This window comes from Bombina bombina, chromosome 1, assembly GCF_027579735.1.
Source record: "Bombina bombina isolate aBomBom1 chromosome 1, aBomBom1.pri, whole genome shotgun sequence".
Taxonomy (NCBI): Eukaryota; Metazoa; Chordata; class Amphibia; order Anura; family Bombinatoridae; genus Bombina; species Bombina bombina.
In genome coordinates this window covers 1,338,389,004-1,338,402,930 of record NC_069499.1, presented here as the reverse complement: position 1 = coordinate 1,338,402,930, position 13,927 = coordinate 1,338,389,004, and the positions used below count along the sequence as shown (strand labels likewise).

The 13,927-nt window shown below is 41.8% G+C and overlaps 1 protein-coding gene across 1 annotated transcript in view; it reads right to left on the bottom strand.

Annotated features, from left to right (window-relative positions):
• CNOT1 (CCR4-NOT transcription complex subunit 1) overlaps positions 1 to 13,927 on the bottom strand; it is a gene marked incomplete in the record, with an annotated part of 753,971 nt that overhangs the window by 631,929 nt on the left and 108,115 nt on the right. The window contains 1 exon segment of the mRNA XM_053702424.1: positions 3,119 to 3,241. Within this exon segment, the coding sequence (XP_053558399.1) occupies positions 3,119 to 3,241 (123 nt within the window).

The window sequence follows — 13,927 nt, the reverse complement described above, 5'->3', positions numbered from 1 at the left end:
ACCCGTAAACCGACAAATCCCCACATCGAAAATAATTTAATTACTAAAAACCCTAACCTAACACCCCCTAGTTAACCCAAATACCAAGTTACACTTAAATAAAACCTAACATTTACAAACAAATCTAAAATAACAAAAAAAAACTCTAAAATTACAGAAAACAATAATCAAAAAAATTAAAAATAAAACCTAATCTCTATGAAAATAAAAAAGCCCCCCCCCCACCAAAATAAAAACACCCCCTAAACTACCAATGGCCCTTAAAAGGCCCTTTTGAAGGGCATTGCCCTAAATTGAACAGCTCTTTTACATTTAAAGATTACTAAATACCCCCTAACAGTAAAAACTCCCCAAAATAACACTAAAAAAAAAACTACTCATTGCCCCTAAAAGGGGCATTTGTATGGGCATAGCCCTTAAAAAAAAGGCATTCAGCTCTTTTCCAGCCCATTAAATCCCTAATCTAAAAAAAAAAAAAAAAAAAAAAATCTTAAACACTAAAACCAAAATAGGTACTCACCGTTCCTTTAGTTCGGCGGAGAAGGTCTTCTTCCAGACGGCTCCATCATCATCCATCTTCATCCGGAGCAAAGGCAGCACGGAGGTGCAGACCTGGCTTACCCGATTCGTGGCTCCTCAGATGAGGGCCTCAGTGGGATCATCCGTCGCACACTGAAGATTGAATGCAAGGTACTCCATATTCATTGGGGTAAATTGCATTCTATTGGCTGACATTTTGAAATCAGCCAAAAGGATGAGAGCTACTGAAATCTTATTGGCTGATTTGAACAGCCAATAGTATTTCAGTAGCTCTAATCCTACTGGCTGATTTTAAAATTTCAGCCAATAGGAACGCAAGGTACCCCAAATTGATTGTGGTACCTTGCATTCAAACCTCAGTGTACGACAGACATTAGATGAACAGGAGCTTCCATGCCGCCGAGGATCCACGCATTTTTTTTTGGGGGGGGAAGAGTTTTTAAGATTAGGGATTTAATGGGCTGGAAAAGAGCCGATTGCCCTTTTAAGGGCAATGACCATACAAATGCCCCTTTAGGGGCAATGGGTAGTTTAGGTTTTTAGTGTTAGCTTTTTATTTTAGGGGGTTTGGTGGGTGGGGGTTTACGGTTAGGGGGTAATTCGTAATTTGTTTAGGTAAAAGAGCTGTTTAACTTAGGGCAATGGTAGTTTAGTATTAGATTAGAGGGCGTTTTTATTTTTTGGGGGGTTATAGGAGTATTAGTTTAGGTTTAATTTTTTTTATTTTGGATAGCTTTATTTTTTTCTTTAATTTTATATTTTTTATTTTGTGTAATTTTAGCTTTGGGGTCTGTAGTTTTGTTTTTTGTTTTGTGTTTGTTTTTAAATAAAGACTGCCCTCTGGGCAGGCTTATCACCTAGTACATTTAATAAAATGACAATGTAGCATGATCAAATACAGCAGGGTCATCTGATGGAACAGAAGAGGCTCCACACCCTCAGAGACAAGAGGCTGAACACCGACAGAATCAAGGTCACAAATAATAAAATAGAATTATTATTATTATTATTATTATTATTATTATTATAATAATAATAATAATAATAATTATTATTATTATTATTAATACATATGTGGGCTCCATCTAAAATAACAAAAATAAAAAAAAACATTTCACAGCCAAAAACTGCTTGAACATGCAGGAAATAAAAGCCTCAAAATAAATTTATACGTAACTGCTGAACAGTATAGCAGCAATCTGGCATTTCACCAAGCACTCACACTGGGAATCAAACAGCTCTGGAGTAGAAATCGATGCAATACATACACGCTAAGACCCTATTTTAAGTGTGCGCGATCAAGAAAGATCCTCAGACAGAACCTGTGACGCCATAGAACATGACAGCCCCCCAATAAAGCTTTTATGAAAGAATACTCTCTTCAGCCAAGAAATGTAAAAAAAATTAAAAAAAAAAAAAAAGGGAGGGGTCTCCTAGTCCTGTCCACCTGAAGGCTGAACAGAACTAGGAGGAGAAAGGGGGTCCGGTCTAAGGTTACCTTTATAGGTAATCAGAAGAGTTGTCTTCTTGCTTGTAAGCATTACCAGGGAGGGCCAAGATAAAAGATATACTTTTACCAGATGTCTAGCCTTGCTGTAGATATGTTAGACAAAAAAGGTTTAATCTGGGATTCTTGGATCTTATATGATGCTTAATTTTTTTTTAAAAGGGATAATATAGTCAAAATCAAATTTTCATGATTCAGATAGAGCATGCAATTTTAGCCAATTTTCTAATTTACTCCTATTTTTCTTTGTTCTCTTGGTATCTTTATTTGAAAAAGCAGAAATTTAAAGCATTGGTATAAATGTAGCCACCAATCAGCAAGTGCTACCCAGGTACTGAACCAAAAATGGGCCGGCTCCTAAGTTTACATTCAAATAAAGATACCAAGAGAAGAAAGCTTAATAACATGAGTAAATTAGAAAGTTGCATGTTCTATCCAGATCATGAAAGTTTCATTTTGACTAGACTATACATTTAAATACATATTATTGACTTATTAACATACTGTTACAAAGTAAGCATTCCAGGCTAGTCTTGGGGGTCACAAGTGGAGTTATGAGTATAAGGATACTAGGGAAAGGGAGGACTCACCAGCTGGGTAGGGATGATGCATATTTGTATTAAAAAATGAAATTTTATCCCACTCTCTCCCCCCGATCTATAACTTTCCTCTTGAGTGAGATTGGATTACCTTTTGCCTAGCTATTGTCCCATAGGCTGAGCTTTAGGAATTTAAAATTGAATGGTCTTTTACATCTGTTGCTAGAATTTTGGGACCATATATGGTCTTGAGTATGGTTGCTTTCTTTCTTTTAAGACTATAGCACACCTATTTTTCCATCTTACGTTGCTCATTGTGATGATTCTTTAATCATAACGTTGCATTTTGACATGCAGTTGTTTATTTTTAACTTTAAATAAAAAATAAAAAAAACACACACCAGAAGCCTGAACTATGCTCAAAGTTAAATCAACACTGTTTCACTTTTAGGTTATGCACATACAGAATGCATGCTAGATTTTAAAATAGTTAAAACTGATATTTTTTGAGAGGGTGACAAATCTGCATTACCCCATGCTCTCGTATTTTATCTGTGAGCCATTTGTCCAGTTTGAGGTATTCCCGTCGAGAGGCAAGTGCAGCAAGGTCAATAACAAAGGCAAAGGGAGTGCCATTTAGCAGCATTGACAAAGCCTACAGAAGGAACAAATAATTCGCATTATATTGCAAGTTAAAAAGTCCCAAAATCTGACTATATAGCTTATTTAAAAAGTAACCTTAAAATGCATCATGCCAAGTTTCTACTATACCATATACATTTTTTTAGTTCTATCCTACTAGGCTTTATAGGGATACAAGCAATCACTGTTAAAAAAAAATGTTCACAAACTAAAGTCTTGTCCTACGATTGCAGAAACAGTTATAAAGACAGCAAGCAACAAACACTTTAAAATATCAGTTTTGTGTAACATATAAACATATTTTTTTTTTAAATTCATAATCCTACCAAAAGAAAAATACAACGTATGCTTACCTGTTAAATTCATAAATTTCATGATAGTGAGTGCACGAGCCATCACATTTGGGGAAAAAAATTCTAGTCTAATAGGAGGCGCTAAAAATACCCAACATAACACAGCTTTTAATATCTCCGTTTTCCCTCGATCATTATAGAGAAAGGAGAAATTCAAAAAAGGTAAGAAAGATACAGCAGGTTAAGTAAAGTACAAACTGGTACTGCTGCTAACTGAACTGAAGACAAGGGTAGGTCTCGTGCCCCCATCATGAAAAATCAGTTAAGCATAAACGATTCATTTCATAAAATGGTGAGTGTCCACAAGTGTGTGTGTGTGGGGGGGGTTTTGGAGAGAAGTATAAATAAAAAGAGAAGTGGCAACTGCTCTAGTAGAATGAGCAGTAAAATTAATTTCTAAGTTCTTTTATGGCCTGAAGATACAATTTCAATGCCCTAACTACATCCAAGGAGATGGCCAGAGAGCTGAATCTACAATTTCAGAATTTAAGTTAACCAACCATAGGAAGAAAAACTAAATGTATGCTTACCTGATACATTTCTCTTTCCGGCTATGGTGAGTTCACAGCAGCATCTTAATTACTGTTGGGAATATCACTCCTGGCCAGCAGGAGGAGGCAAAGAGCACCACAGCAAAGCTGTTAAGTATCACTTCCCTTCCCACAACCCCCAGTCATTCGACTAAAGTTAAATGGAGAAAAGAAGCAACGCAAGGTGTAGAGAGGTGCCTGAGGTTTTAGCAAAAGAACGGTCTTGTAAAAAGGGCAGGGCCGTGGGCTCATCATATCCAGAAAGAAAGAAATTTATCAGATAAGCATAAATTTAGTTTTCTTTCCTAAGATATGGCGAGTCCTTGGCAGCATCTAAATTACTGTTGGGAATACCCAAGCTAGAGTACACAGATGCTTAGGGGAGGGACAAGACAGTAATAACTAAAAAGAAGGCACTGCTGCTTGAAGAAAAAGAAGCCTCAGTTGAGGCAAAATTATTAAAATTCATAAAATTTGGAAAAAGTATGCAGAGGGGACCAAGTTGCAGCCCTGCAAATCTATTCCACAGAAGCTTCATTTTTGAAGGCCCAGGAAGAGGAAACAGCCCTCGTGGAATGAGCTGTGATTCTCTCAGGAGGTTGCTGTCCAGCAGTCTCATAAGCCAAACGAATTATACTCTTCAGCCAAAGAGAAGTAGCTGTAGCTTTCTGACCCTTGAGTCTCCCAGAGAAGCAAACAAAGCAGGAGACTGGCAAAAAGCCTTAGTCACCTGCAAGTAGCATTTCAGCGCACGCACAACATCTAGGTTGTGTAGCAAACGCTCCTTAGGAGGAGGAGGAGGACACAGAGAAGGAACAACTATTTCCTGATTAATATTCTTGTCCGAAACAACTTTAGGAAGGAAACCCAACTTAGTACGAAGAACCACCTTATCAGCATGAAAGATAAGATAAGGAGAATCACACTGCAGAGCTGAGAGTTCTGAGACTCTCTGAGCAGAAAATATAGCAACAAGAAACAAAACCTTACAAGATAACCTCTTAATATCCAAGGAATGCATAGGCTCAAACAGAACCCATTGTAAAACTTTAAGAACAAGGTTAAGACTCCATGGAGGAGTAACATGTTTAAGCACAGGCCTGATTCTGACCAACGCTTAACAAAAAGACTGCACGCCGGGCACGTCAACCAGACACTTATGCAACAAAATAGACAATGCAGAGATCTGACCCTTCAGAGTACTTGCTGACAAACCCTTCTCCAGACCTTCCTGGAGAAAGGACAAAATCCTAGGAATCCTGATTCTACTCCAAACGTAACCTCTGGATTCACACCAATACTGATATTTTGCCATATCTTATGGTAAATCTTTGTCACAGGCTTGCGAGCCTGAATCAACGTCTCAATGACCGACTCTGAAAACCCACGCTTAGATAAAATTAAGCATTCAATCTCCAAACTGTTAGCTTCAAAGAAACAAGATTTGGATGAAGGAAAGGACCCTGAAGTAGAAGGTCCTTCCTCAGAGGTAGTCTCTAAGGTGGAAGAGAGGACATCTCCACTAGGTCTGCATACCTGCGAGGCCAAGCCGGTGCTATGAGAATCACGGACGTCCTCTCCTGCTCGATCCGAGCAATGACTCGTGGAAGGAGAGCGAATGGAGGGAACAAGTATGCTAGACTGAAAGGGACCGCCAGCATCTATCGGCCTGTGGATCCCTTCACCTCGAACCATACCTCAGGAGCTTGGCATTCTGTTGAAATGCCATGAGATCCAGCTCCGGCCGCCCCCATTTGAGGGCTCCATCATCCCATGGTAGCTTCCATGGGATGATGTCCATGGAAGCTACCATCAGACCAATTACCTCCATACATTGAGCCACTGACGGCCAAGGAGAGGACTGAAGGGCAAGGCAAGAGTTGAAAATCTTGGATTTTCTGACCTCTGTCAGAAATATCTTCATCGATAGGGAATCTATTATGGTCCCTAAGAACACTACACTTGTAGCAGGAACCAGGGAACTTTTCCCCAGATTCCCCTTCAATCTGTGGGGAGCAAAGAAAAGACAAGATCTCTGTATGAGAGTTTGCTTGTTTAAAAGACGGCGCCTGAACCAGAATGTCGTCCAGATAGGGTGCCACTGCAATTCCCCCGAAACCGGATCACTGCCAATAGAGTCCCCAGAACCTTTGAGAAAAATCTGGGAGCTGTGGCAAAGCCAAAACGGAAGAGCTACAAACTGAATGCGATTGTCCAAAAAGGCGAATCTCAAATTTGTGATGATCCCTGTGAATGGGAACATGAAGGTACGCATCCTTTAGGTCTATGGTCGTTATGAACTGACCTTTTTGGACCAAGGGAAGAATGTAACGCATAAGTTCCATCTTGAAGGACAGTATTCTGAGGAACCTGTTTAGACATTTCAGGTTTAGAACATGTCTGAAAATTCCCTCTTAAGAATGTCTCTCTTTATCTGGTCTACAGATAATCTTGAGAGGAGGAACGGTCTTGAATTTTAACTTGTAACCCCAGGATACGATGACCACCGCCCAGGGATACGGGACATCCCGTATCCAAGCTTGAGCGAATTGAGTAAGTCTGCCCCCTACTGGATCCGATCCCAGATCGGGGGCAAACGCTTCATGCAGACTTGGAATCAGCTGCAGGTTTCTTTGATTGCTTCCCCTTGTTCCAAGACTGATTGGGTTTCCAAGAAGGCTTTGACTGTTCCTGCTTGGAAGAGGGAGGGGAAAGGCTTTTCTCTGAAGTTACGAAAGGAACGAAAATTATTCCGATGTCCTTTCTGTATTTTTCTTATCCTGTGGCAGAAAAGATCCTTTACCACCTGTGATATTTGAAATTATTTCTGCCAGGCCAGGTCCAAACAAGGTCTTAGCCTTGTAAGGGATCGCTAGAAGTTTGGACAAAACATCCGCAGACCAGGACTTTAACCATAAAACCCTGCGTGCTAGAATAGCAAAACCCAAAATTTTTGCTCCCAATTTAATGACTTGCAAGGAAGCGTCAGTGATACAGGAATTGGTTAATTTAAGAACCTTAATCCTGTCCTGGATCTCCTCCAAGGGAGTTTCTGCTTGAATAGACAGACAATGCATCAAAACCAGTAAGCTGCTGCACTGGACACAGTGGCAATACATACTGAGGGTTGCCATTGAAGACCTTCATGAACATACATCTTTTAGCAAGGCCTCCAGTTTTTTTTTTTCCCCCATTGGATCCTTAAAATAATAGCTATGCTCTATGGGAAAAGTGGTTCCCTTGGCCTAAGTGGAGATCGCTCCTTCCCCTACTCTTTAATGGAGTCCGCTATTGGAAACAATTTCTTGAATAATCTCTGTGCAATAATCTCTGTAGCACGGTCAGGGAATACCACCACCGCGGAGGGAACCTCAAAAGTATTTAACTTACTAGACTTCGTAGGATTGACTAAGTTAGTCGTATCAGAGTCGTCCAATGTAGCTAAAAACCTCCTTTAGCAACATGCGGAGGTGTTCCAGCTTAAACCTGAAGGAAACAACTTCAGCATCAGTTGAAGGAATTATACTGTCTGAGACTGAGATTTCACCCTCAGATGCTACCGAAGTGTCTCAGACTTCTGAGAAAGAGCACCCTGGTTAGCCACAACTGGATCAGAAACCTTACTAACTGAATCTTTAAATTTCCTCTTGCGCTTTCCCTGAAGCATAGGAAAGGCAGACAATGCCTCAGATACCACAGGATATACCTGGGCAGCAATGTCTTGCAAATAAACTCCTACAGGAGCGTGAGAGGAACCGCAGGGCACTGCATATGGAGACAATGATTGGGATGCTTGAGGAGAAGGCTGCAGAATATCTGATACAGGAGAAACCTGAACAGCATCAGCCTTAGATAATGATGGCTCAGGTTCAAAAAGTCTATCCTTCTAAAATAAAGTTCTTTCAATGCATGAAGAACAAGAATGAATAGGTGGTTCCACCTGGGAGTTAAAACAAAGCTTGCATGCAAACAACCAGAAGGCAAAAAAAATAAAAATATTTTTGTATTAAAAAACGGTTACTGTCGCTTTAAGATTTAGCTTCAAATTTGATTCCTAACAATCCTCAGGCAATCCTCTACACCTCAGCTATACTGGCGAGGTGCCTCTACCTGTCCTGCTGATTGGAACTTCCAAGTCTATCAGCTGGGTTCAAACAAAATGGTCCAGTTTACTCCGGAATTTTTTTAGGCACAGTCGGCTGAGATTAAAGCCGGAGTAAGTATTTACAGCATCACCACTACAGAAGCTCTCACAAATTGCAATGAGCCCAGAAAGCACGCACTAACACTTACTGCCACCTCAAGAAGGGAACCACCTCTCATCATCATGGGCGGTCCCGGCGGCCATTATGAATCTCTAAACTGCAAGTGCCTTATTTAGAAAACCGCATGGTCGGTAAACAAAATTCTTACACCCTGTCCTGAACAGGGAATACACCAGAGCTAGAGAGATTGACTGAGCCACCAATAAAATTAAGTAATGATGCTGGAAATACCCACACATTTATTTATCCTCTAATCTCCACAGTGCCTGCAGTCCTGTCTTTATTTATTAACCCTTAATAGGATTAATCTATAAAACCTCCCCATGCAATCATAGACTGCTTAAGTGCCAGAACTCTTTGTGATCCTTTTTGTTTGGATATCAAATAAAAATCTTTTAGCACTTACCTGTATCTTAGTCTGTCCGGCAGAAGGACAGCTCACCCAGATTGAGAGGATGTCACTCCTCACATGGACCTGTGGAGAAAGAAAGATCACAGTAAACTTACTCAAGCATTCTGAATATGGCAGCAAATCTGTTGGGAACTTGTGGGGTACAATCCTCACTGCGTTTTTTTCAACAGCTTAAAAGCCACCACTGCCCTACTGAAAAGACTGACGTGGGGAACGGCTAGACCCAAGGAAAGATCAGAGCAAACCTACTCTGCTTTAAAATAATAAAATCTTGATTGAAGGAAACTTCTTTTCAGACACCGAAAACTTCACCTCCTCCTTGCACCGCAGGCAAATAGAATGACTGAGGGTTGTGGGAAGGGAAGTGATACTTAACAGCTTTGCTGTGGTGCTCCTTGCCTCCTCATGCTGGCCAGGAGTGATATTCCCAACAGTAATTAAGATGCAGCCGTGGACTCACTATATCTTAGGAAAGAAAGTTCTCAAAAAACTGCTTTATCCTGATTTTAAAAAAAAATTAAAAATCAGGAAAAGGAGAATCACAAGAGCAGAAAGTTCCTTCTGGCTTAGGAAATGGCTGTCCATGACAACAGTTGAATGTCCATGACAACAGTTGAATGTCCAGACCATGCATAGGTTTAAATGGTTAAGCCTGAAGAACTGTCAAAAACCAGGTTAAGGTTCCATGGCAGAGAAACAGGCCTGATTACCGCTCCTATCCTGACCAAAGCTTGCATGCATATCGGAAAGTCTCGAAATTTTCTTGTAATACAAGATCAATAATGCAGAAATTTGAACTAAAATTGCAATTTTTAAAAAAAAGTCTCTCCTTAGAATTCTTTGGGTTAGAACACAAAGAAGGCCCTACAAATTTCCTGATATTCTCTCGAAATACAAAATTAGGGAGAAACCTGTCCAGGATTCTGTAGTTTGCTCTGTAGCTGGAGTGCTGAAGCTGGTAAGACTGTTCAAAACATAATTTATGCTTACCTGATAAATTTCTCTTGTGGTGTATCCAGTCCACGGATCATCCATTACTTGTGGGATATTCTCATTCCCAACAGGAAGTTGCAAGAGGATCACCCACAGCAGAGCTGCTATATAGCTCCTCCCCTCACTGCCATATCCAGTCATTCGACCGAAAACAAGCAGAGAAAGGAGAAACCATAGGGTGCAGTGGTGACTGTAGTTTAAAATTAAAAAATACCTGCCTTAAAATGACAGGGCGGGCTGTGGACTGGATACACCACAAGAGAAATAAATTCATCAGGTAAGCATAAATTATGTTCTCTCTTGTAAGGTGTATCCAGTCCACGGATCATCCATTACTTGTGGGATACCAATACCAAAGCTAAAGTACACGGATGAAGGGAGGGACAAGGCAGGTACTTAACGGAAGGTACCACTGCCTGTAAAACCTCTCTCCCAAAAATAGCCTCCGAAGAAGCAAAAGTATCAAATTTGTAGAAATTTGAAAAAGTATGAAGCGAAGACCAAGTCGCCGCCTTGCAAATCTGTTCAACAGAAGCCTCATTTTTAAAGGCCCATGTGGAAGCCACAGCTCTAGTAGAATGAGCTGTAATCCTTTCTGGAGGCTGCAGGCCAGCAGTCTCATAGGCTAAGCGGATTATGCTTCTTAGCCAAAAAGAAAGAGGTTGCCGAAGCCTTTTGACCTCTCCTCTGTCCAGAGTAGACAACAAACAAAGCAGATGTTTGACGAAAATCTTTAGTAGCTTGTAAGTAAAACTTTAAAGCACGAACCACGTCCAGATTGTGTAATAGACGTTCCTTCTTTGAAGAAGGATTAGGACACAAAGACGGAACAACAATCTCTTGATTGATATTCTTATTAGATACCACCTTAGGTAAAAACCCAGGTTTGGTACGCAGAACTACCTTATCTGCATGGAAGATCAGATAAGGAGAATCACATTGTAAGGCAGATAACTCTGAAACTCTACGAGCCGAGGAAATAGCTACCAAAAAAAGAACTTTCCAAGATAAAAGTTTGATATCTATGGAATGAAGAGGTTCAAACGGAACCCCCTGAAGAACTTTAAGAACCAAATTTAAGCTCCAAGGTGGAGCAACAGGTTTAAACACAGGCTTGATTCTAACTAAAGCCTGACAAAATGCCTGAACGTCTGGGACATCCGCCAGACGCTTGTGCAAAAGGATAGTGCAGAAATCTGTCCCTTTAAGGAACTAGCTGACAATCCGTTCTCCAATCCTTCTTGGAGAAAAGATAATATCCTGGGAATCCTGACCTTACTCCATGAGTAGCCCTTGGATTCACACCAATGAAGATATTTACGCCATATCTTATGATAGATCTTCCTGGTGACAGGCTTTCGTGCCTGAATTAAGGTATCAATGACTGACTCGGAGAAACCACGCTTTGATAAAATCAAGCGTTCAATCTCCAGGCAGTCAGCCTCAGAAATTAGATTTGGATGGTTGAAAGGACCTTGAAGTAGAAGGTCCTGTCTCAGCGGCAGAGTCCATGGTGGAAAGGATGACATGTCCACCAGATCTGCATACCAAGTACTGCGTGGCCACGCAGGCGCTATCAAGATCACCGATGCTCTCTCCTGCTTGATTTTGGCAATCAGACGAGGGAGCAGAGGAAACGGTGGAAACACATAAGCCAGGTTGAAGCCCCAAGGCGCTGCTAGAGCATCTATCAGCGTTGCCTTGGGGTCCCTGGACCTGGATCCGTAACAAGGAAGCTTGGCGTTCTGGCGAGACACCATGAGATCCAGTTCTGGTTTGCCCCAACGATGAATCAATTGTGCAAACACCTCTGGATGGAGTTCCCACTCCCCCGGATGAAAAGTCTGACGGCTTAGAAAATTCGCCTCCCAGTTATCTACACCTGGGATATGGATAGCTGATAGGTGGCAAGAGTGAATCTCTGCCCAGCGAATTATCTTTGAGACTTCTAACATCGCTAGGGAACTCCTTGTTCCCCCTTGATGGTTGATGTAAGCCACAGTCGTGATGTTGTCCGACTGAAATGTGATGAACCTCAGAGTTGCTAACTGAGGCCAAGCCTGAAGAGCATTGAATATCGCTCTCAGTTCCAGAATATTTATTGGAAGGAGTGACTCCTCCTGAGTCCACGATCCCTGAGCCTTCAGGGAGTTCCAGACTGCACCCCAACCTAGAAGGCTGGAATCTGTCGTTACAATTGTCCAATCTGGCCTGCGAAAGGTCATACCTTTGGACAGATGGACCCGAGATAGCCACCAGAGAAAAGAATCCCTGGTCTCTTGATCCAGATTTAGTAGAGGGGACAAATCTGTGTAATCCCCATTCCACTGACTGAGCATGCAGAGTTGCAGCGGTCTGAGATGTAGGCGTGCAAACGGCACTATGTCCATTGCCGCTACCATTAAGCCGATTACTTCCATGCACTGAGCCACCGAAGCGCGAGGAATGGAATAAAGAACACGGCAGGAATTTAGAAGTTTTGATAACCTGGACTCCGTCAGGTAAATTTTCATTTCTACAGAATCTATCAGAGTCCCTAGGAAGGAAACTCTTGTGAGGGGGGATAGAGAACTCTTTTCCTCGTTCACCTTCCACCCATGCGACTTCAAATGCCAACACTATGTCCGTATGAGACTTGGCAATTTGGAAGTTTGACGCCTGAATCAGGTCGTCGTCTAAATAAGGGGCCACTGCTATGCCCCGCGGCCTTAGGACCACCAGAAGCGACCCCAGTACCTTCGTAAAAATTATTGGGGCTGTAGCTAACCCAAAAGGGAAGAGCTACAAACTGGTAATGCCTGTCTAGGAAGGCAAACCTGAGAAACCGATGATGATCTTTGTGAATCGGAATGTGAAGATAAGCATCCTTTAAATCCACTGTAGTCATGTATTGACCCTCCTGGATCATAGGTAGGATGGTACGAATAGTCTCCATCTTGAATGATGGAACTCTGAGGAATTTGTTTAAGATCTTTAGATCCAAAATTGGTCTGAATGTTCCCTCTTTTTTGGGAACCACAAACAGATTTGAGTAAAATCCCTGTCCCTGTTCCTCCTTTGGAACTGGATGGATCACTCCCATAACTAGGAGGTCTTGCACACAGTGTAAGAATGCCTCTCTCTTTATCTGGTTTGCAGATAATTGTGAAAGGTGAAATCTCCCTTTTGGGGGGGGGGGGGAAGCTTTGAAGTCCAGAAGATATCCCTGGGATATAATTTCCAACGCCCAGGGATCCTGGACATCTCTTGCCCATGCCTGGGCGAAGAGCGAAAGTCTGCCCCCTACTAGATCCGTTACCGGATAGGGGGCCGTTCCTTCATGCTGTCTTAGAGGCAGCAGCAGGCTTTTTGGCCTGCTTACCTTTGTTCCAGGCCTGGTTAGGTCTCCAGACCGTCTTGGACTGAGCAAAAGTTCCCTCTTGTTTTGCATTAGAGGAAGTTGATGCCGCACTTGCCTTGAAGTTTCGAAAGGCACGAAAATTAGACTGTTTGGCCCTTGATTTGGACCTATCCTGAGGAAGGGCATGACCTTTTCCTCCCGTGATATCAGCAATAATCTCCTTCAAACCAGGCCCGAATAGGGTCTGCCCCTTGAAGGGAATGTTAAGCAGCTTAGACTTTGAAGTAACGTCAGCTGACTATGATTTAAGCCATAGCGCTCTGCGCGCCTGGATAGCAAAACCAGAATTCTTAGCCGTTAGTTTAGTCAAATGAACAATGGCATCAGAAACAAAAGAATTGGCTAGCTTAAGTGCTCTAAGCTTGTCAAGTATGTCATCCAATGGAGTCGCTACCTGTAAAGCCTCTTCCAGAGACTCAAACCAGAACGCCGCAGCAGCAGTGACAGGAGCAATGCATGCAAGGGGCTGTAGGATAAAACCTTGTTGAATAAACATTTTCTTAAGGTAACCCTCTAACTTTTTATCCATTGGATCTAAGAAACCACAACTGTCCTCGACAGGGATAGTAGTACGCTTTGCTAGAGTAGAAACTGCTCCCTCCACCTTAGGGACTGTCTGCCATAAGTCCCGTGTGGTGGCGTCTATTGGAAACATTTTTCTAAAAATAGGAGGGGGAGAGAACAGCACACCTGGTCTATCCCATTCCTTAGTAATAATTTCTGTAAACCTTTTAGGTATTGGAAAA